This window comes from Ursus americanus, chromosome 22, assembly GCF_024610735.1.
Source record: "Ursus americanus isolate L20-20 chromosome 22, mUrsAme1.1.p, whole genome shotgun sequence".
NCBI lineage: Eukaryota > Metazoa > Chordata > Mammalia > Carnivora > Ursidae > Ursus > Ursus americanus.
Genome location: NC_142148.1, coordinates 905,737 through 925,201, shown reverse-complemented (window position 1 = coordinate 925,201; position 19,465 = coordinate 905,737). Strand labels below are relative to the sequence as shown.

The window sequence follows — 19,465 nt, the reverse complement described above, 5'->3', positions numbered from 1 at the left end:
GACTGGTACATGAATTTCAAGGCAGCTTTATTCGTAACACCAAAAACTTAAAAATGACTCAGGGTCTAACAAGATGGCCACTGCGTCGAGTGGACTACCCTTCGGCAGTTACAAGGAGCGACGTGCCGACGGCTACAGCAGGGCTGACTCTGACAACATGATGCTGAGCGGAGACTGGGTAGGTCCCGACCCGTAGGATTCCACTGGTTGGAAGGGCCTGGGGTAGATCACACAGCGACGGGGGTGGATCTGCGAACCACTGTGCGATCCGAGAGACGCTGTTGGAGAAAGAGCACGTACGGCGGTTACACAGCAAACTCCTAGCAGACACGACGAGGGTGTGGAGTGGCAGCCTCGCTGGGACGGCGCCCCACTAACCGACCGCGCCGGTGCCGGTGCCGGTGCTGATGCCGGAGGTGTGCGCTCGTCACGTCACTCAACTGCACACTTTGTTACCGTAAATTCTACCCCAATAAAAACGTTTATACGTAATCATTCCGGAAGTTACACGGGCGAAGAACACAATGTCCCGAAAGCACAAAGCAAACCGCACGTTGCTCGCGACCCCCCGCCCCCGAGGCAACCCCTTTTAACAGCGGTCTTTGCTGTAGGCGTCCTCAGGGACTCGGGCTGCCCCGAGGGTCGGGGTCCTGGGCCGCAGCGAGGTCGGGCCCTGGTCACGGCCGGGCGGGGGGGGGTGTTTGTCCCTCCCCTCGCTGGGTCCCCTCCACCGCACGCCAGGACTCGGCTTGCTCCCCCGGCCCTGGGAGCCCAGCCCCCGCCGCGCCTTCCTAATCAGCCCGCGGTGACCAAGCCGCCCCGGAGTCGTCCCCACGGAAGCCGGGCGCGTCTTCCGTGCCCGCCCCTGCGGACGGGCCACGGGCCGGCCCTGGCAACACAGCCAGCCCCGCCCCGCGGACCGCGCCCGCCCCGCGCCCGCCGCGTCCCCATGGCGACAGGGGCGCGGCCGCGCTCCGGCCCCGCGAGCGAAGGCGGAAGTCCCGCCCCACCGCCCCGCCCCCGGCTTCCCGTGATGCCCCGCGAGGCGCAACGTAGCCGGAAGCTGGTGGTGGCAGGGCGGGCGGGCGGTCGGCGCGCGTCCCCGAAGCAGCTTGCGGCGCGCCCGAGCCCGGCAGACCCCGGCGGACCCCGGCGGACTCCGGCGCGCGGGATCGAGCCCGGACCCCGCCCGGTAAGCGCGTGGCCCTAGGCTCACGGTCCGCTTGGGCGGACGCCCCCGCCCGGACCCCCGGCCAGCCGCCCTTCTCCTCGGAAGCCGCCCCCACCTCGGTCCCTGGAACCCTCCCGCAGCCGCGGCCCCGCGCACCCCGCCGCTCCAGGGGAAGGGGCGCAGCGTCCAGACGGACAGCCCGGGGCTGCAGGCTGAGGGGCTTCCGCCCTGGGAAGCGAGGGTTCCGTCCGGCGGGTGCGGGGGAGGCCGGTGTGGTCAGGAGCGGCAGCCTCGGCCTCGCCTGGTGCCGTGGACCACCCCCTCGGGGACGGAGGGGGAGCCGCCCGGGAGGGGCTCGAACGGCCCTTTTCTGTTTCCGTCTGCCTTGTTAAAGGCTCCACCGCAGACCACCAACGCTGGGAAACGATGGTGCTCTTTCGGGGCAGGCCTGACCCTCCTGCCGCTCTCTGGCCGTGACAGTGCGCCGGTGGTGATGGCCCAGGGGTGCTAAGCTTTCAGGCTTGCTCTGGCATTGGTGTCCAGGACCCCACTCCGCCCAGGTTCACAGCAGATCCGTGCGTCCGGGGAGAAGGGGCTGTGCTTAGGCACAGGTGCCCTGGGTGCTTCTGGTGGTTTCAGTCTGTCCTGGTCACTCTCACAGCCCTGGAGACTCCGCCCGTGCCCTTCCCTCATTCCTTTTAATTAATTTCAGATACGGACAAAGTCCCAACTTCAGGACCAAGCATTCTGCAGTTAACAAATAGCTTGCTTGGTGAACTAAGAAAACGTGTGCTCCTTTGGTTCAGCGTTTACTGAGGTTATATGTCCACTTGCAGAAAGCTGTATTTTACCATCTTGGTTTCAAGCTTTAAACAGTTCTTGGATGATTTTTCAAGATAAAGCATACTTGTGGTTTTGAAAGTTAGGACGAGTTTTCATGTATCAAAGTTATCATTTCAGAGAGTTGAAGGATGCTCACATCCAAAACCGGTCCCCAAGGGGAGTTCCTTTAAAATCCAGGTCATTTCCTTTTCACACGTTGCTTTGCTACTAGTTCTGCAAACATTTAGTCTGTCTAATTTTATTTTACACAATTAGAAATTTAGAGCATGTTCAACCCAGTTCTGACTTTTGTTTGCTGGTGCCCTTTTGACCAGAATGTGAACCTCTGAAGGAAGGCACAGTTCTTTGGAAAGAGCACAGGGCTGAGAAGGGAGACCTGAGCGGGCAGGTATGCGTGTCAGCCCCGCACACCGGCCCACAAGGGGCTCTCCAGTGGCTGCCATGAGACGAATGTGTGCAAAGGGCTTTGTGAATTCAGATCCAGCCCGATGTCTCTCAGCGTATGTGTTTACCTGTTGGTGCCTTTCGCATGCAGTGGTGTAGACGCTCAGCGTGATGAAAGTATCCCACTTGAACGAGTCTGACCAGGAGGTGTTTGCCCTCGAGATCCAGTGGTTTTGGTAGACTGTCAAACATAGCACAGAAAACTGCAGACTGCAGAGGAGCCGCAGGTGAACTCTGGGTTTTGTCCATCAGTTATAGAAAACCGAAAACCAGTGTGTGTTATTTCCTTCAGCTAGCTTCAACGTGGGCTCTGGTGAGCACAGGAGTCCTGGCTTTCCAGATTTAGAAAGTTTGGTTGTGTAGAGTCAGGATTTGCACCCGTGACTTATCTCTGCGTACTGAGATTACAGGCGAGGTACGGCGCAGAGATGCTCCTGGAATGTTCACGCTGCACGCCAATGGAAAGCTCCAGGTTCACTATCCGCAGAGAAGCTGGCCACATGGAGCGTCCAGCAGCCGGACGGGTGTCCGGTTCTGAGCCACCTACAGGGTCCCCACGTGTCCTGCAGTGGGTGCGTGTTGCCGTGAGAGTTAAGGGCAGCAGCTCACAGCCCCGTTCACGAGTGAGGAAAGGACGAACTTCAGAGGGGCACGTGCACATTTGTGCGTTGGTGGTGGAAGAGGTGGCCTGAGGCCCAGGGCCAAGTGGTGGCAGTGTGTGTTGGACCGTGGGATTGCTTTATGTCCAGCACTGTGCTGGCTCCCACCCGCTTCCTCCAGCTTGAATCTACGGCATCGGTTTTCCTGGTCGTGAATCCAGTGGGCTGTTGGTTGAACGTGAGCTTTGCCAAAGCTAGGAGCTCTGTAAAGACAGAAACGGTTTTTCTCTTTAGCCTGAGTTAAGGACTGTGGTGCCACAGCAGTGTCCCTGTGAGGCATGGTGGCAGGTGCTCCCTGCTGTGCTCGCGCTGTCTGTCACCTGCGCGGTCCGTGATGGCCCTGCGGGGGACCTCCCTGTAGACCCTCCCACAGGCCGGCCTCTGCGTGTATCAGTCAGCGCTACCGCTTTGGCCCCACGCCACAGGCTGGAGAGTGGAAGGAAAGCTCACAGAGAACTGGGGTTCCCTGCCTTCAAAGGTTATTATTAGTTCAGATCTGAGGTGTTGGCCTTTCAGGTGGGCGGTCAGATTGAGCGGCCAGTCTGTGTGCGTTGTACAAAGACCACCCCTTGCCATGGGTTTCCTCACGAGACGGGACGTTTTATAAGTGATGCGGTGTGGGTCGTACATCATGCTTAGGCAAAGCGGACGCCAGTAATTATGTTCTTTTTAATAATCGCGGTGCCTTCAGCCAGAAACATCCAGGCGGCTCTGGGTTTTTCTTAGCGTGTGGAGGACAGATTCCTTCTGTAGGTGGTTTCCTGATGCTGCCTGTAGTGAGCGGTGGCCCCATAGCTTCCAGGCAGCTTTGTGGGATCTCTCTGAAGCTGTGTGTTGTAGGCTTTTGCGCTCATTGGTTTTCTTGTAAAGTAGGCTGCTTGTAAGTTTTAAAACTTTGTGTTTCTCCTTTGCAGCAGCATGGCCAGCCCCCGAACGAGGAAAGTTCTGAAGGAAGTCCGAGTGCAGGATGAAAACAATGTAAGTGTCTGTTCTGCTCTGGTGCTTTGAGGTTTAGCGAACCTTTCAGAGCTTTCCCTGTTACTGTTATTCTTGGGCCAGCCTCTCCTCTGCTCCCTCTTGGGGCCACCTGTCGGGTCTTTGGGGTTCTTGGGCGCCAAATGCCAGGTGAGTCGCACGTGACCCTCTTTGCAGGTGTGTTTTGAGTGTGGTGCATTCAACCCTCAGTGGGTGAGTGTGACCTATGGCATCTGGATCTGCCTGGAGTGCTCGGGGAAGCATCGCGGGCTCGGGGTGCACCTCAGGTCAGTGCCCTGCCCCTCGTGCCTCGAGGGCCTCCTTTCGGGTGTGCGTTGATGGGGTAACGTGTGCCACCTTGCCAGCTCTGCACGCCCTCGAGGGGTCACGGCCAGGTGCCTCTGTCACGGGACGTGCATGCACCAGATTCACGACCTGGTTGGGGTGGGGGCTCTTGGACACTCAGTGCTAATAAGCAGGTTGGCGCTGTGGTTTCTAGCTTCGTGCGCTCCGTGACCATGGACAAGTGGAAGGACGTAGAGCTGGAGAAGATGAAAGCTGGAGGGAATGCAAAATTCCGGGAGTTCCTGGAGTCTCAGGAGGACTATGACCCCTGCTGGTCCCTGCAGGACAAGTACAACAGCAAGGCTGCGGCCCTCTTCAGGGACAGGGTAGGGACCAGCTGAGCGGCGGTGCTGAGGCTCTGCCCGTTGGCTGCTTTGGTGGCTCTGGGAGCTGGCATTCTCCCGTGGTGTCTGACAAGCCTGCAGAGGCTGTGGGCCGTCTGTCCCACCCGGGGGAAAGCAGGTGACGTGTTGTTAGCAGGGGTGAACAACAGGCCTTCCTCCCCATCCTCAGGGAGAGTGTCGCGTGTCAGCACCTCTGTACGTGGTGGCTGAAATTCTGCCAAGGATGCAGCACGTCATTTGGGGTTGGAGCCACTGACCAAGAATTCGCCAGTGCCGCTGTTCATTGCGGTCAGAGTGAGACCCTTTCTTGGTGTTGACACGGGGCAGAGAGCCCCCAGCCCGTGGCTGCTGAGCCTGAGAGGGACAGCCAACAGGACGCACTAGAGCGGGTCACATCACTGATCGCTCCTGACAGTCCCGGGCTGTCTAATGCCTGTGTCCCCTTGGCAGGTAGCCACGCTGGCTGAAGGCCGAGAATGGTCTCTGGAGTCATCGCCTGCCCAGAACTGGACCCCACCCCAGCCCAAGACACTACCGTCCACTGCCCACCGGTAGCTACTTCCCTGGCCTCTTGTCTGGCTCCAGACTGTTCTGGGCCTGAGCCTATCTTAGCCACAGCTCAGGACCCCCATACCGGTGTGGGAACAGCTCCGATTGTGAGTTGCTCCCGAGAGTCAGTGGGAAAAACAAGTCTGTAGGTCGTTGAAGTAATACAAGCTCTTAGTAAAAATGCAGCCCGTAAGCTGTGTCTAAGGTGGAAGGAGTACCTCCCCATTCCTCACGAGCCCGTTCGGTGAAAGTCCTCCCGGGCACGTACCTGTGACGCACGTACGTCTCTGTAGGAAACGTCCTGGCTGAGTGTTGTTTCCATCCTTTGTCCTCTGCGAGGATTGCCCACCCCTCAGGGTGCAGGTGTGATGCGGATAAGCTGATCCCCGTGGCAGACGTCCTGCATCCTCTTGCATGCCAGAGGCTGGTGTTCGGAGTGACTGGTCCAGAGAAGGCTCCCTGTTTGCAGCATGGGTGCCCAGGGACCCCCACCCCACCCCCGCATGGTGCATTTTATGCGGACAGTCCTTGGACCACTGTCCGATGCGGTGCTTCAGCCTCTGCCTCTCCAGCCTCCCTGCTGCCTCCCTGCCAGCGCGGGTGGGCGTGGAGCTGCTGTCAGGGGCCCTTTGGGGCTGGACTGTGCCCGCTTGTTGCCAGCCTGAGCCTCCTTTCAGGCAGACTTGGAGGCCAGCTGGCCTTAGGAGGAGCCCAGGTGTGACCAGATGGATGTGACAGCATAGGGGCCCACACAGTTCCCTCAGGCACCTGCCCATCCTCTGTTGGCCTCACTGACCACTCCGTCTCCCTTTCAGAGCCTCCGGCCACCCGCAGAACTCGACCTCCTCCTCAGACAAGGCATTTGAAGACTGGCTTAATGACGACCTTGGCTCCTATCAGGGGTGAGGCCACAGGCAGCAGGAGTCGGGTCCCTCAGGGCTGGGGTCTGCGGCTTTCTGTGTGCAGGGCGTGCAGCGTTCGCACGCATCACGTGGGTGCTGGTTGTGGCATGCCTGGGCCAGCCCCAGTTTAAAGAGTGGTTTGGAGCGGAGAGAAAACCTAATACTGAGAAGGAGAAAAGAGTAGTTTTCCTTCTTGGAGCCAGCCTGACCTATAAGCAAGTTTTGTTCCCGGAGCGGTCAGGTGAAGTCATTCTGATGCTTGTACTAACTGGTGGTTGGCTTTGGGTCTTGCCCGGGTTCCCTGGCTAAATGCAGCAGGAGGGTCTTCTCCAGTGAGCAGAGGAGGGCCTGACCCGTGTGCCCCTTTGCCTGGGGTTGGGGCGCCTCCTGCCTTGAGGCTTTCAGGAGCAGCGGGGCTGCAGCTTCTTGTCTCCCTGTCAGGGCCCAGGAGAACCGCTACGTGGGATTTGGGAACACAGTTCCGCCTCCAAAGAGGGAGGAGGACTTCCTCAGCAGCGCCGTGTCGTCCCTGTGCTCGGTAAGGACTGCACCCCGCTCTGCAGGCCCGTAGCTGGCCGGCCGCCTGTGGGACGCCTCCCCTTTCCCCCAGTGAACTTGTCTCTACGACCAGGCTTATTCATTCCGGTCCTGGCCTGTGTAGTTGCTTATTTACTTTGCTAAAGAATGTAGATTTCCAATTAACCGGTGCGTTTCCTCCATGCACAACGTCCTGTATGGCGCCTCCCCAGCCCTCTTCTCCTGCAAGAGCGCTGGGCACAGAGGATCCCGGCGCTCCGCCCACCAGCCCCGCACCAGCGAGCTCGAAGCTGCAGGGGCTGTGGCACCCTCCGGGGATGGCGCGCTCTCGGCCCTGCGCTGGTGTTCCCACCCGCTCGCAGCTGCTGCAGGTCAAACCATCGTTTTCCCAGGAAACCGTGTCTTTAGATGATGTTCATTCATTGTAGCTTTGTGATGGTGACTACAGACCCCCGGGGGGGGTCTCTGGGTACTGCATGCGTGGAAAGGCGAGGAGACGTCCTCCACGCTAACAGGACAGGGTCTTTGGTGCACTGACGGGGTTGCAGCGAGTGCTGAAGGAGCAGACGTGATGGGTGAAAACACAGGAAGCACCCGGGAGCGGCCACGTGTCTGCCGTCACTGTAGGGTCCTGCGTCCCGGGTGCGGCGGGAGATCTGAGCGCCACCGTCCGCTGTCCTCTTCTGATCTGTGTACACGTGTTGTTTCCAAAGTGATGGAACTTCTGTCAGAAATTATGGCTGCGGGGTGCCTGGGTGGCGCAGTCGTTAAGCGTCTGCCTTCGGCTCATGGCGTGATCCCAGCGTTCTGGGATCGAGCCCCACATCAGGCTCCTCCGCTGGGAGCCTGCTTCTTCCTCTGCCACTCCCCCTGCTTGTGTTCGCTTTCTCACTGGCTGTCTCTGTCAAATAAGTAAAATATTAAAAAAAAAAAAAAAAAGAAATCATGGCTGCGACTCCAGAGCCGCAAGCGATGGTGGCCGCGAGAAGACCTGCTGGGGCCGTGGGCAGCCAGGTTCCCTTCTGCAGGGAGGAAGGGCATACCTTCAGCCCAAGGCCTGCTGCCTGAGAGTTTATCTTTACAGAGACATGTCCCACCGAATGTAACGTGTTTGTGTTTGTGTCCCTCTCGTGTGGGTCTTTAGTTCCCCGAAGAAGCTGAATGTGGTTGTCTCCTGAGTGTCCTCTTCCTTGAGGGGAAGAGGCTCTGTTGGGAAGTTGGGGTTTGAGTGAGATGTGTATGTCTCTAAATAGTTTCACTTGGCTTTGGGGGCTTAGGGGAAGACCTCGAACTTAGAACAGGTCTGCCTGCAGACTGGGTGCCAGGCCCCGACTCCTTTGAGGGGAGGTAGGAGAGGCCGAGGGCAAAGGGAAGAACAGGCACGTGTGTGCAGTGGAGGTCCAGATGGTCAGGTGGAGCGCGGCATAGATGCATATGCAGTGCCCCGGCTGCCATGGCGGCCAGGGGTCTGGTGCATGGCATTCAGGTGTGCCCATGGCAAGAGTGCCCATTCTTTGTGGAAAGCGGGGTTGCAGCTGTTGAAAGGGACCTCGGAGGTGGCCTTCCTGCAGAGCTTGGGTGCGGAATCCATCAGCCCTTCACTGAGTGGTGGATGGCATGGCAGACAGAGCCTGCCTGGACGGTCGCCTATGGAACCTCAACGTGGCCTCTCTGTTGCTTCTTTGCAGGGCTGGAGCAGTTTTACCACCGGAGCAAGCAAGTTTGCCTCGGCTGCTAAGGAGGGTGTGAGTAGCCCATCCCGGCACCCTGCCCGCAGGGCCCACACAGCCTGTGCTGGTCTGGGGTCTGGGGGTAAAGAAGGGTCTTGAAGGGGCTCTGATGAGGGGTGGAGGGTGTTCCCAGCCCCAGGGCTCCCTCCCAGGCCCAGGCCATGCACCGTGGGCCCCAGGCCCATGAGGCTGCAGCAGATCTCAGGGCCCCGCCATTTGCTGCTTCAGTGGCGAGCCTCTGCGTGTCGGAGATGAGCTGTGGGCAGAGGGGCACCACTCTAGAAGAAAGGTGTGCCATCCTGAGGTGCGGCACATGGTGAGCCCCGCAGGCTGAGTGGTCCTGCCAGCCCTCCAGTTTCTGCTGCTGTGCACGGAGCAGGGTTCGGGCCTCTCCTTTGCCTGCTCCTCTGCCCGAGCAAGGGAGTGTTGGGGATTTAGGACACACAGGTGGGGAGTGGGCATGATCTTGGAAAGGGACAGGCCGGAACCGTGTCTGGGGACATCACCCTGGAGGGGAGATTGTCGGGGGCGTCCAGTAGGTTTCCTGGCCAGCATGGCCTTGGTGAGGAAGGTCACCTAGAGAAGGGAGATCCAGGGCAGGCGCGAGGGGCTGCCTGGCAAGCAGGCCCAGGACAGGAACATTTGGAGGGCCACACGGGCGCTTGCAGCTCCACAAGCAACAGGAGCCACGGGGCTGGCTCTGGGCCGGAACGGAGGCGTGTGAACACCTCTCCGTGCTCCCCTTGGCCACGGTGCCCTGCATCCTCCACATCTGGCTTGGAAGGAGCCTGGCCTCGAGGGGCACCAGGCCCTGTGGCACCATTGCTCTGGCACGTGGCCTCTGCTGCTTCTCTCCGGGCCTCGTCCCTGGAGGGCCACATCCAGGAGGTCCAGGCGCTTTCAGTGGGAGTATCTGTGGCCAGGCCTTTTTTCCCTTTGTTTATGAGAGTGTTGGGGGTGCTTTGCTAAGGTGAGCTGTGGGATGGGCCCCACTGGGCACCAAGCAGGTAGCATGGTCTGGGCCATGGGAAAGCCCACAGATGACGGGGCTGGGGTGGCTGCCCCCTACCCTGGACCTGCTCCCCCAAGGCCTGTGTGCCACATGGCTGCCCCTCCATTGGGGGGCTGGCCTAGTGGGCAGCTTTGTGGGGCCCCCTCGGAGCTGCTGTGAGGTGGGTGGCTGTCAGGAGACAGGCCTAGGACTGAGTGTGGGTTGAGCCCTGGGGACATGCAGCTGGGGGTCTGGCATCAGGACCGGTGATCCGAAAGCTCTTGTGTTTCTCCTCAGGCAACCAAATTTGGATCTCAAGCAAGTCAGAAGGTAACAAAGGAAGCTTCTGCGTTTCATGCTGTTAAAATTTCTAGTTCTGTCCTGTCGGTGTCCGGATACTGTCGATCTGCCCTCCCCGGGGCCTGTGCTTGGGAGGGGGGGCGTTTCTGTGTGTATCCCTTCAGGTGCCTGTGGGTTAGCGGGGGGGGGGGGGGTAAGAAGCCACGCCTGTCAGGGCCCGTGGGGCTGAAGTCACCCGGACAGGCTCCTGTGGGGCTTTCTGCCTGCACCCATGGGTGGAAGGAAGCCTGCTGTCCCTCTTTCCCGGTTACTTTCTCTAGCGGGCGGTGGTTTGGGGTGTTGGCATTTGTCTTTTCCTTCAAATCTTGGCCGGTAGCTCTGGCAGTCCCCAGGTGGCGGCAGGACTCTGGACCGCCTGTGCCCTGGTGTTGGGGGTCAGGACTCAGGCCGGGGGCAGGGCGGATGGTGTTCGAGCATGGCCTGTCCCTCTTTTGGGCTCCTGACTTGTTCCTGCGTGTGGTTCTGGAGGTTGTACGTTGGGAGTAGAAAGCCGTGTGGTTCCGTGTCAGTAAGTGGGTACTCAAGGTTACTTTTGAGGACGCCTGCTGGGGTGATGCCATGAGAACGAGGTGACTGACCTGTCAGCAGGTGCTTCCTGGTTGCCCAACGCTGCTCCTACTGCCCATGCTTGCTTGCTCTCTCACTTTCTCACTCTCTCCCCCCTCCGCCCCAACCCTCTCCCTTGCTGTCTGGGTAAAGTTTTGGGGCTCCAAGCAGCAGCCCGAGCTGGTAAGGCCCCAAGTCTGTTCTCGTGCATGCCTTTCCCCGTCTCTGTGCTGACCACGTGCTTTGCCCTGAGCTTCCTTGGACCGTGGCTTGTGTGTGTCCTCGCTTACGTGCGCTCACCCCCAGAGCTCCTCACCAGCCTGCTGGGCTCCTGTCTGGGCCCATCCATACTGTTCAGGGACCTGAGACCCCAGTGGGAGGGCTGGGGTCCAGAACCGGGGGGACTGCTCCTGATGGGGTGCCAGGAGCTACTTGGCAGGATTTTCATTTTACGGCTTCACCTTGAGCTAAGTAAGCAGAAGGAGGGCTATTCCAGTGGCAAGGTGCTGACAGGTGTGTGGTTACCCCGTTCATCGAGGCTGCTGCCTGGTGCTCTTTTTAGTTGCTGCCCCACCCACCTCAGCTTGTCCGCTGGCTCCATCCCCTTCCCTCTGAGTCAGGTGCCTGCTGGAGGGCAGGTGGGCTTACACCCCCTCCAGTGACCAAGAGTGCACCTGCCTACACCCCAGCCAAGGGGGTTAGCATGCGACCTGCTGCCAGCACGCGGCTGTTCTCATGGGATGGGACTGTGTGGGCTCTGACGGGAAGACCCTCGGTGGCCACTGGATTTGCTGCCACTCTGGGCCTCTTCCCTCTAGAGCAGGTAGGCCTGGGGCAGTGGTCTCTGGCTGCCCCACGGCCAGGGTGCCTGGGGGTCACTTCCACGCAACTGCTTCAGGTGCCGTGGCTGCCATGAGAGTGGGGGGTGTCCTGGGTGCTGGAGGGCCGCTCACCATCTGCTGCCTTCCCTTGTGGCCAAGCTCGCAGCCACTGCTGACCAGCGTCCTGGGGGACATGCTGCCCGGGCTCACCTAACTTCCTCTCATCATACAGGCTTCAGAGCTGGGCCACAGTCTGAACGAGAACGTCCTCAAACCTGCCCAGGAGAAGGTAACACCATCCGACACCATGTGTCCCTCTCCTCCGTCCCCACCCCCGTAGGCCCTCGTTCCAGGGGAGCAGCTGGTGCTGGAGGGCTTTGTTCGGCAGCTCCGGCTCCCTCCAGTGTCCCATGTCCCAGGGGCCCCTACCCCCTCTCCTCATGAGGCCTGTTCCTCAGGGTGGGGCTGGGTGTGGACAGCATGGGGGTGACTGACTGAGCCACGGAGGACCCCCCAGCAGGCTGGGACCTCGGGGCAGTGCCAACCTGGCCTCAGCAGGCTGTGGCTGACACAGAGGCCCCCCCCCCCGGCAGGGTGCCATGTTACAGCAGCCTGACTGAAGTTAGCTGCCCCCGCGCCCTCTCGCTCTGGGGGGAGAGGGTCACACACGGCTGCTTCCACGGGTCTTTTCGGTGTGTGCTATCCTTTGTCAGAGACGGGCGATGGTGGGTGTTCTGCTGACAGCACTGTTTTAACCATGCAGGTGAAAGAGGGAAAGATTTTTGAGGATGTGTCCAGTGGGGTCTCTCAGTTGGCGTCCAAGGTAGGGCAGGCCCCGCCTGGCGCTCAGGTGCGGCTGGAAGTCAGTCTGCACGTTCTGGGCGCCTGGGCCGAGAGCAGCAAGGGCCTAGGCTGTCTGCGCCCCTGCGCACTCCTGCGGCCTGAGTGCGCTCTGAGCAGTGAGGAGGCTCAGCGAGACACTCTGGTCCCGGCGCCGGAGAAATATGGAGACAGCTTGGCGGGGGGTCTGTCACGTCCGCTAACTGTCGCTTCTTTTTCTTCTGCCCTCGTTCTGCTGCCGCTGTCCTTCCCCGGTGAGTGCGACCTTCCTGATGTGCTGGGGGACGGCCGCCGTCTTCCTCCAGGCGGGTTTGGGTGTTCGCAGCCCCCGCTTCCCAGCCCGCCACTCTCTGCACGGGGATGCCTACAGGGGCTTCGCGTACATGCTGTCTTCTCGAGCTCCTGAGCACTAGGGCCTCTCGCCACTGCGTGTGCACGCAGGGAGGGAGAAGCATGTGCAGGCCGCGGGTCTGAGCCCAGCCGTGCTGTTCACATCTCAGCTTTGCCAGGACTTTGAGCGGGACACCATGTCTGTGCCGTGTGTGAGAACCCACCCTGAGCTGCCACCTCCCATCCCCTTCTAGGTCCAGGGGGTTGGCAGTAGGGGATGGCGGGACGTCACCACCTTTTTTTCTGGGAGAGCAGAGGACCCGTCGGACAGGTATGCCGCTTCTCCGGGTTTCCTCCCACACGGTCTCTGGGAGGCGGTTGGCATCCCTGTTAGGGGACAGGCATTTCATCCCCCAGGGGCGCAGGGGTCACAGCAGCCCCCAGATCCCTAGAGACACCGACCCTGTGGTAACTGCTGCTGCCCAGGGCAGGGAGGGAGGAGGCCTCCCGAGGAGGGGCTCCAGAGCTGATCCCCATCTCCAGTCTGGGGCAGTGGGGTCGGTGGGGCCCCTCAGTGGCCCTCTCCCCTCACTCACCATCTGCTCAGGGCTTGCGTCCTGGCCTCTCTGCTGGAAGCCCAGTCTGGCTGGGTTTGCCATTCTCCAGCCACAGAGTAGGCGGGGTGGGGAGACTGGCCCTGGTAGGGCCACTCCTGGATGGGGGCACATTTCCCGTGCTCATGGGCACAGGGCCACATATCTTCCTGACATGCCATTTGGTGGTTCAGGCCGTGCGGCTGTGCTCATTGGGGTACAGCTCTGCTGAGGGGCTCTGCAGGGCCCCTCTGTCTTGACAGCGTGGGGAATGCTGACGCACTCAGGGCTCCCCTTTTGCCTCGGTTACTGCAGAAAACCTTTTCCTTCATGACGCGCTCCTTTTTGGGTGGGACTGACCTAGCCAGGCTCTGGCAGCAGGAGGCCCTGGTGCTTCCAGCGGGTTCTGTGCCCTAGGCTCCAAGGTGGAGCTGCACAAAGGCCGAGCAAACGCATCTCCCAGGCCCCTTGGGCGTCGGGATCTGGGTGGGGCCTCCGCAATCTGGGGGAGGATGCCAAGGGACGGCTTGGTGGCTCAGGCCATTGTTCAGTCTCCCTCTGTCTTCCCAAGACCCCTGGAGGGCCAGAGCTACCAAAACAGCGGTGGGGACCACCCCCAGAACCGTGCCGTGGACCAGAGCTTCTGGGAGACCTTTGGGAGTGCTGACCCTGTCAAGGGCCACAGGTCCCCGAGCAGCGACAGCTGGACGTGCGCAGACGCCTCGGCCGAGAAGAGGAGCTCGGACAGCTGGGATGTGTGGGGCTCGGGCTCCACGTCTAACAATAAGAACAGCGACCACAGCGACCTTGGGGAGGCCTGGGGGGGCAGTGGGGAGGGCAGGGCCAAGACCGCCAGAAAGGCTGCGCAGCCCACCGCGCCAGTAGACGAGGGTTGGGACAACCAGGACTGGTAGGCCCGCTGCGCCCCGGCCCGGGCAGCTGCGGCAACCACCGCATCTGCACTTTGCCCTCACATCTCCTCCTGTCTGACCCCAGAAACCAGCCGTAGCGTGAAGACAGCACCTCGGGTGGGAGCCGGGGTGGTGCCGGCCCTGCAAGGCCGTGGTGCGGCAGAGGCCACGTGCTGCCTCGCAGCCCATGTCCCGGCTCTCCTGTGGTTCTCAGGCCGCCCGTGGAAACCTGGCCGGGGTGACGCGGAGGGCAGAGTCTGCTCCTGGGAGGCGGGCTGCGCCATCGTCCCCATAACACCCTCTCTAATAAACCCTCCCGAGTGGCTGCCTCACGGCCTGTGCCGTGTCATGTGTGAGGCCTGTGTGCTCTGAAGTGTTGGGTCCCGGCTTGTTCTGGGCCAGCCTTCCTGCGGGGGGGATGTGGTGCTGCCGTCTGCCCAGCTCCCCTCCCTGGCCCTGCTTCACTGCCGGTGCTGCGCTCCTGCATCGCCTCTCCGGGCCTCCACACGTGGCCACACACAGCCCTGAGGCCTCTGGCGCGGCCCCCAACACGTGGGCCGTTTGTCAGCGCTCATGCCCGTCTGAGCTGAGGCAGCAGGCCCAGGATGCCGCGGACGGCCAAGGAATGGGGACGTGAAAGCAGAGCGTATGGAGGGGAAAGGCATGCCAGTGTGTGCCCTCTGAGCCCGGGTCTGGGGGCACGTGGCAGCAGGGTGGGCTCCCCGGGGCTCATTGAGGAGCCGTGTGGCGTCCAGGCCTTCCCAGCAGTCTGGAGTGAGGAGTGCGTTTCTGTTGGGCTAGATTGCCGCCACTGTGTCCCTGCTAGCGCCTAGCCGTTCCCACAGTGGTGTCCTCTGTGCTGTGCTCCCGGGGATCAGCTCACCGTGACGTGTGGATCTCCTCGTGTGCCTTGAGCCCCCCCCCCAAGCCATTGCCCCCTTGTCGGTGGTCACAGTCTGGTACTGACGAGGTGCCTGTCTCCCATCAGTCTGACAGGCCTACACGTGAGCCACGGCTGTGGGGGTCCTCTGTCCCCACACCCTCTTCCTCTGGCTCTTGGGTTGTTGTCAGCCGCCCTTTGACCAGGCACTGCGTGTGCCTGGGTCCTTATGGATTGGTGCAGGATATGTGCACTGCGGGCTCCGGCTGCTGCCGGCCATTCGCGTCCCAGGGTGTCCCAGCGCGGGCGCGAGCCACAGGAGCCGGCAGCAGTCTGGCGTGTCCGGGCTGTATTCACTGCGGGGCCGCCCCGGGACAGCCCGCTAGCCCGCAGCTGTCCCATGAGGAAGACACTGCCGGGGGACAGGGGCACCCTGTGTGCAGCGCCTGTGTGTTTGGTGCGTGAGGGTCGCAGACAGAGCCAGCTGCCTGCCGGCCCTAAGGTGAGGGGAAGCCCCTGGGGCAGATGGAGAGCCAAACCCACGGTCAGCCTGCCAGTCCGGGGCCAAGCGTCCCAGGGTGACGGTGCGCGGGAGAAGAACGAGTGTCAGGCGTCCGCACTGTCAGGACCAGGGCTTGGTTTCCATGCTGGGCCCTCACCCATCGGGATGGGAGCTCGCGGACGTGCCTGCAGCTCTAGAGGCTTCAGCGCTGCTCAGGCTGCTGTTCTGTCCTGTAATTTCTCGTCTGGGAGGTCCCGTTACGTTGGAAGTGAGTCACCCTTTGGTCTGTGAGTCCCCTTCGATGCCAAGTGCAGTAATTAGAATAGCGTTGACTTTTTAGATGTGTGCTGGCAGGGGGCACCGTGCTCTCCAGGCCCTCATGGCGCGCTGGGACGTGGCGGTCCGAGACCCCTCATGGGCAAAGACGGGTGCTCTTGTGCAGGTGTAGTCCCAGGTGGGGCCCAGGATGGGGTGCTGGGGCTCCCGGCCCTGCTGCGTGCAGGGGCCCGAGGATCTCCCTGGGGATCTCCTGTACAGGGGTCACTGGCACAGAGCAATACAGTGATCTGGGTGAGCACCCAGAAGGCCACTTCCAACATGGTTGCAGGTGGCATGGGGCTCCCAGAGGTGCAGGTGGGAGGGCAGGGCGGTCTCCAATGGGTGTCTGCTTGGGACCCGGGGCCAGTGGCATTTCGCCTGGCTCTGGTAGAAATGCTTAGAAGCCTTGCGCTCTCCATCTGAGCCTGTATCCTAAAGGCACAGGACGGGGAAGCGGTCAGAGGCAGGCAGAGCCAGGGGACACTGAGTGCAGCATCCAGAATTGAAGCCTTCTTCCTGTGTAGTCTCCCATGGTCATGCTGTCTGGGGAGGCGGGGCTGGGTCCTGCTCCGGGCAGTCCCAAGGGCCAGTCCCTGGCTGAAATCCAGGGGTCCTCACCCACCTGTGCTGGCTGGCCAGCCCTCTGCCTCTCAACTTGGGGGGAGACTGGGCCAGTGGCCATGAGGCTGCCCTCAACACCTCTGGCCGTCAGCATGCAGTCCCACCCAGACCCCGGCTCTAGGACGCTGGGCTGACCAGGGACTGGTGTGCCCACCACCAGGCGAGGCCCCCTGGTTGCCGCAGAGCCCTTGCTGAAGATGCTGGGACTGACCAGCAGGTGCACTTGGCCAGCCCCACTTAGCTTCCTTCTCTTTCTAGACTTCCACAGGACCGTTCTGCACTTCTTCTCGGCCATGTCCCTAACACAGGTCTGCTTTTGCCACCCAGTTCAGTCGTCCAGCAGGCCTCCTTGCTTACAAGCCCCAGTGCTGCGTCTGTCTGGGGACCTCACACCCAGAGCTGGGGCCTTCCCGGGCCCTTACCCTCTGCATGGTCTTGTGTGCACCCCCTGTCCCAGCAGCCCCTGCTGGGTCTGACCCAACTGATATGGTCAGGGCTGGCTCAGCCCTCGCAGTCCTCGCAGCTGGGGGAGTGGGACCTGTGCTCGGGGTGGGCTCAGGGTCTACCTGCACGCTGGAGTGAGGGCCCATGACAGGTGACGGGCCAGCCAGCACATGGTGCCGTCCTGTCCTTTCTCAGTGACCCGGGGCAGCCCTGACACTGCTAACTGATCTCTGGGGCTTCAGGGGGGTCACAGGTGATGAGCTCCTGCTCTGTGCAGGACTGCAGGGTGGGCATACAGGTGAGGGGTGGACAGGGTCCAGCCAGAGGTGCTGAGGAGTTGATTGGCTTGTATGTGTGGAGGGTGGTGCCTCGGTGGGGTGCGTGTGAGTGCATATGTGGTCCCGAGTGCCCACGAACCACGGATGGACACGGTGTGGCCAGTGCATGATTGTCTGTGGCTGCTGGGCCTAGCATCTTCTGCGGGTCTGCACTCAAGCGTGTGGGGCTTGGCTGCGGTGTGGGTCCCAGGACTGGGCAGGTGCCCAGCACCCTGGATATTGCGTCTGTCAGCACTGATGACCTGGTGTCCAGCTGTGGGTCCTCAGGCTCAGGCAGCTCCTGGGCTATGGCAAATCAAAGAGCTCCACTGGCCCATGGCCTAAGGCCCTCCTAGCCACAGGAGCACTGCCTGCCCAGGAGAGAAGCTGGGCTCGCAAAGTGGTCAGGATGCGGGGGTGGGGGTGGGGGAGCCAGAGGGGCACTCAACCACCTGGGGCAAAGCCATCTTGGTTTCCTGGCCCAGGCCTGGGACCATGCACCCCCACCCCCAGCAATGTTCCCAGGTTTGGGGCTGGTGGACCGGCAGGGTCGAGGCAGTGTCCTCCCCGTGGCCAAGAGTGCGTGGAGGGGGTTGAGCCCCCATGGGAGTCGGGTAAGGGCCCCCCCTCCCCCAGCAGCGTCCAGACCCTGACCTTGCCCCCTGAATGCTGCCAGCCTCCGGTGAATACCATGTCTCAGACTGTGGTCTCCCAGCCCAAGAGCCCCGTGCTGCGCCCGCCCCCAAAGTGCCTCTGTCTCCGGAAGCTGGACCCAGCTCAGGCTGCCAGCCCTGCTGGGCTCCTGGTAGTCAGCTCCCCTCACCCCTCAGCTGCCTGGGTGGGTGGTCCCAGGACAGGTGGGTCCAGGGGTGGGGCTGCAGCGGGGTCTGGTTTGGTCAGTGTCTGCACCCAAGCAGTAGGACTGGGGCTTCGGGCCTGGGGCTGTCCTGGTGGCTGGGAGGGGCCACTCTTGGCTGGCCCTTCAGACCCGGGAGGGCCTTGGAGAAGCCAGTAGTGCAGGGGAGGCTTCCAGCAGGGGCCAGTGTGGGCCTGGGCACCGGGGCCAATGCTGGGAGAGTAGGGAGGAAGTGGTGTGTCCGCTCCGCCCTACCCCCCAGAGGCACCTGGGTCCACAGGTGGTGGCCCTGGTCCCTGAGGTGCCTGCCCCACGGTCCCCTCTTTGGGGCAGACCCCATAGAGAGAGGGATAAAGGTGTTTGGCTGGTGCACCCCCCCCCACCCCCCTGCCATGGGATTCCTGCCCTGTGGCAATGGGTCCTTCATGCTAGGACTCTGTACCCGCACTCTTGGGCTGTAGCTGGGAGGGGGGGAGAGCCTGGGGAGGGGAGGAGGCCAGGGGTGGGCCAGGGGGTGGGCTGAGGCGGTGACGTCGGAGGGACAGGGACCTTCATAAGCCCTGGCCTCTTGTGTCTGCGGCAGGACCAGAGGGGTATGAGTACGTGGGGACCCAGGAACACCACCCTTGCCCAGAAGAAGGTTAGTGACTTGCCTGTGGTCCTGGGTGGCTGGGTGGACAAGGAGGGCTACCCGGGGTCTGCCCAGGTCTGTGATGGGAGGATGATTTCGCCTTTTCAGAAGGGCTTGGGGCATCGAGGGCAGACTGCGCAGAGGGCTCCGGTCCACAGCCATGACCTCTGTGCCCCTGGGAGGGGTCCCACTGAGTCAGGTTTCTGGAGAGCAGAGGGGTCCGGCTTCAGAATGTGATTTAGGAGGGGACTCTGGGGACCTGGAGGGTCCTGCAGCCCTCTGCAGCCCCGAGGACGCCCACAAGCTCAGCAGCTCTCCGCGGTGGGGCTGGCCACCACCTCCCTGGGTGTGGCTGGGGTCCTGAGGTTCTGGGCTGTGTGTCCCTTCCACAGGGTCAGCAGAGGCGGCCCCCCAGGCTGTGTGCAGCTTAGGAATGAACGGTGACCCCAGAGGGCTCCTTCGGGACCCCAACCTCCAAGGGTCTCTCAGCCCTGCTGATCTGGGGCCAGTGCTCAACCAGGACGCACTCCCCTGGGGCTGGCAGAGGGGCAGGTCCACGGCCCTGAGGGGCTGTGCTCAGACGCCCCTCGGGCTGCAAACAGGGTTTGCCCCTACCCGGCTTCATTCCCTCCCCAGGCCCCTAGGCCCTGGCAGCAGCTGTCCCAGTCTGTTCTAAGAACTAGTGAGTGACCGGGCCAGCAGTCAGGGCCTCTTGCCGGCCTGTGAGAATGTTCTGAGGGCGGGTGCCAGACCCGAGGCTGTGACCGGGCCAGACACATCCGGGGGTGGGCAGGGGAAAGGCAGCTGACCTCTCACCTCGCCTGGGGCAGCACGTGCTCAGGCCCTGCGGGACACAGGTCCACTGGGCAGGGCATGGAGCCGCTGTGGGCTGCAGTAGTCCCCGATCACTACATGTGGGGTGCCCGGTGTGGGTGGAGAAGCTCAGCAGTGGTTGGACAGACAGATGGACGGACGGAATGTGGCTGAAAGGCCTCTCTTCACACA

General features: G+C 61.8%; 1 protein-coding gene across 11 annotated transcripts; it reads left to right on the top strand.

Annotated features, from left to right (window-relative positions):
- The first annotated feature begins 1,061 nt into the window (after positions 1 to 1,061).
- On the top strand, positions 1,062 to 14,223 carry ARFGAP1 (ARF GTPase activating protein 1). Of its 11 annotated transcripts, none has more exons than XR_015720873.1 (14): positions 1,062 to 1,192; positions 4,032 to 4,095; positions 4,270 to 4,379; positions 4,592 to 4,763; positions 5,232 to 5,332; positions 6,146 to 6,232; positions 6,674 to 6,770; positions 8,458 to 8,514; positions 9,788 to 9,820; positions 10,550 to 10,579; positions 11,450 to 11,506; positions 11,981 to 12,311; positions 12,642 to 12,718; positions 13,552 to 13,692. XR_015720873.1 is itself a non-coding variant. In XM_087853430.1 (14 exons), exons 2-14 carry the CDS (start codon positions 4,036 to 4,038, stop codon positions 13,892 to 13,894), a joined length of 1,278 nt encoding a protein of 425 aa, XP_087709556.1. In that variant the 5' UTR covers positions 1,062 to 1,192; positions 4,032 to 4,035; the 3' UTR covers positions 13,895 to 14,223. The 11 variants fall into 11 exon arrangements, 8 of the variants coding, with proteins under 8 accessions (XP_087709556.1, XP_087709555.1, XP_087709557.1 ...); XR_015720872.1 differs by having other exon boundaries at positions 11,981 to 12,362; XM_087853430.1 differs by having other exon boundaries at positions 11,981 to 12,040; positions 12,648 to 12,718; positions 13,552 to 14,223.
- The last annotated feature ends 5,242 nt before the right edge of the window (positions 14,224 to 19,465 follow it).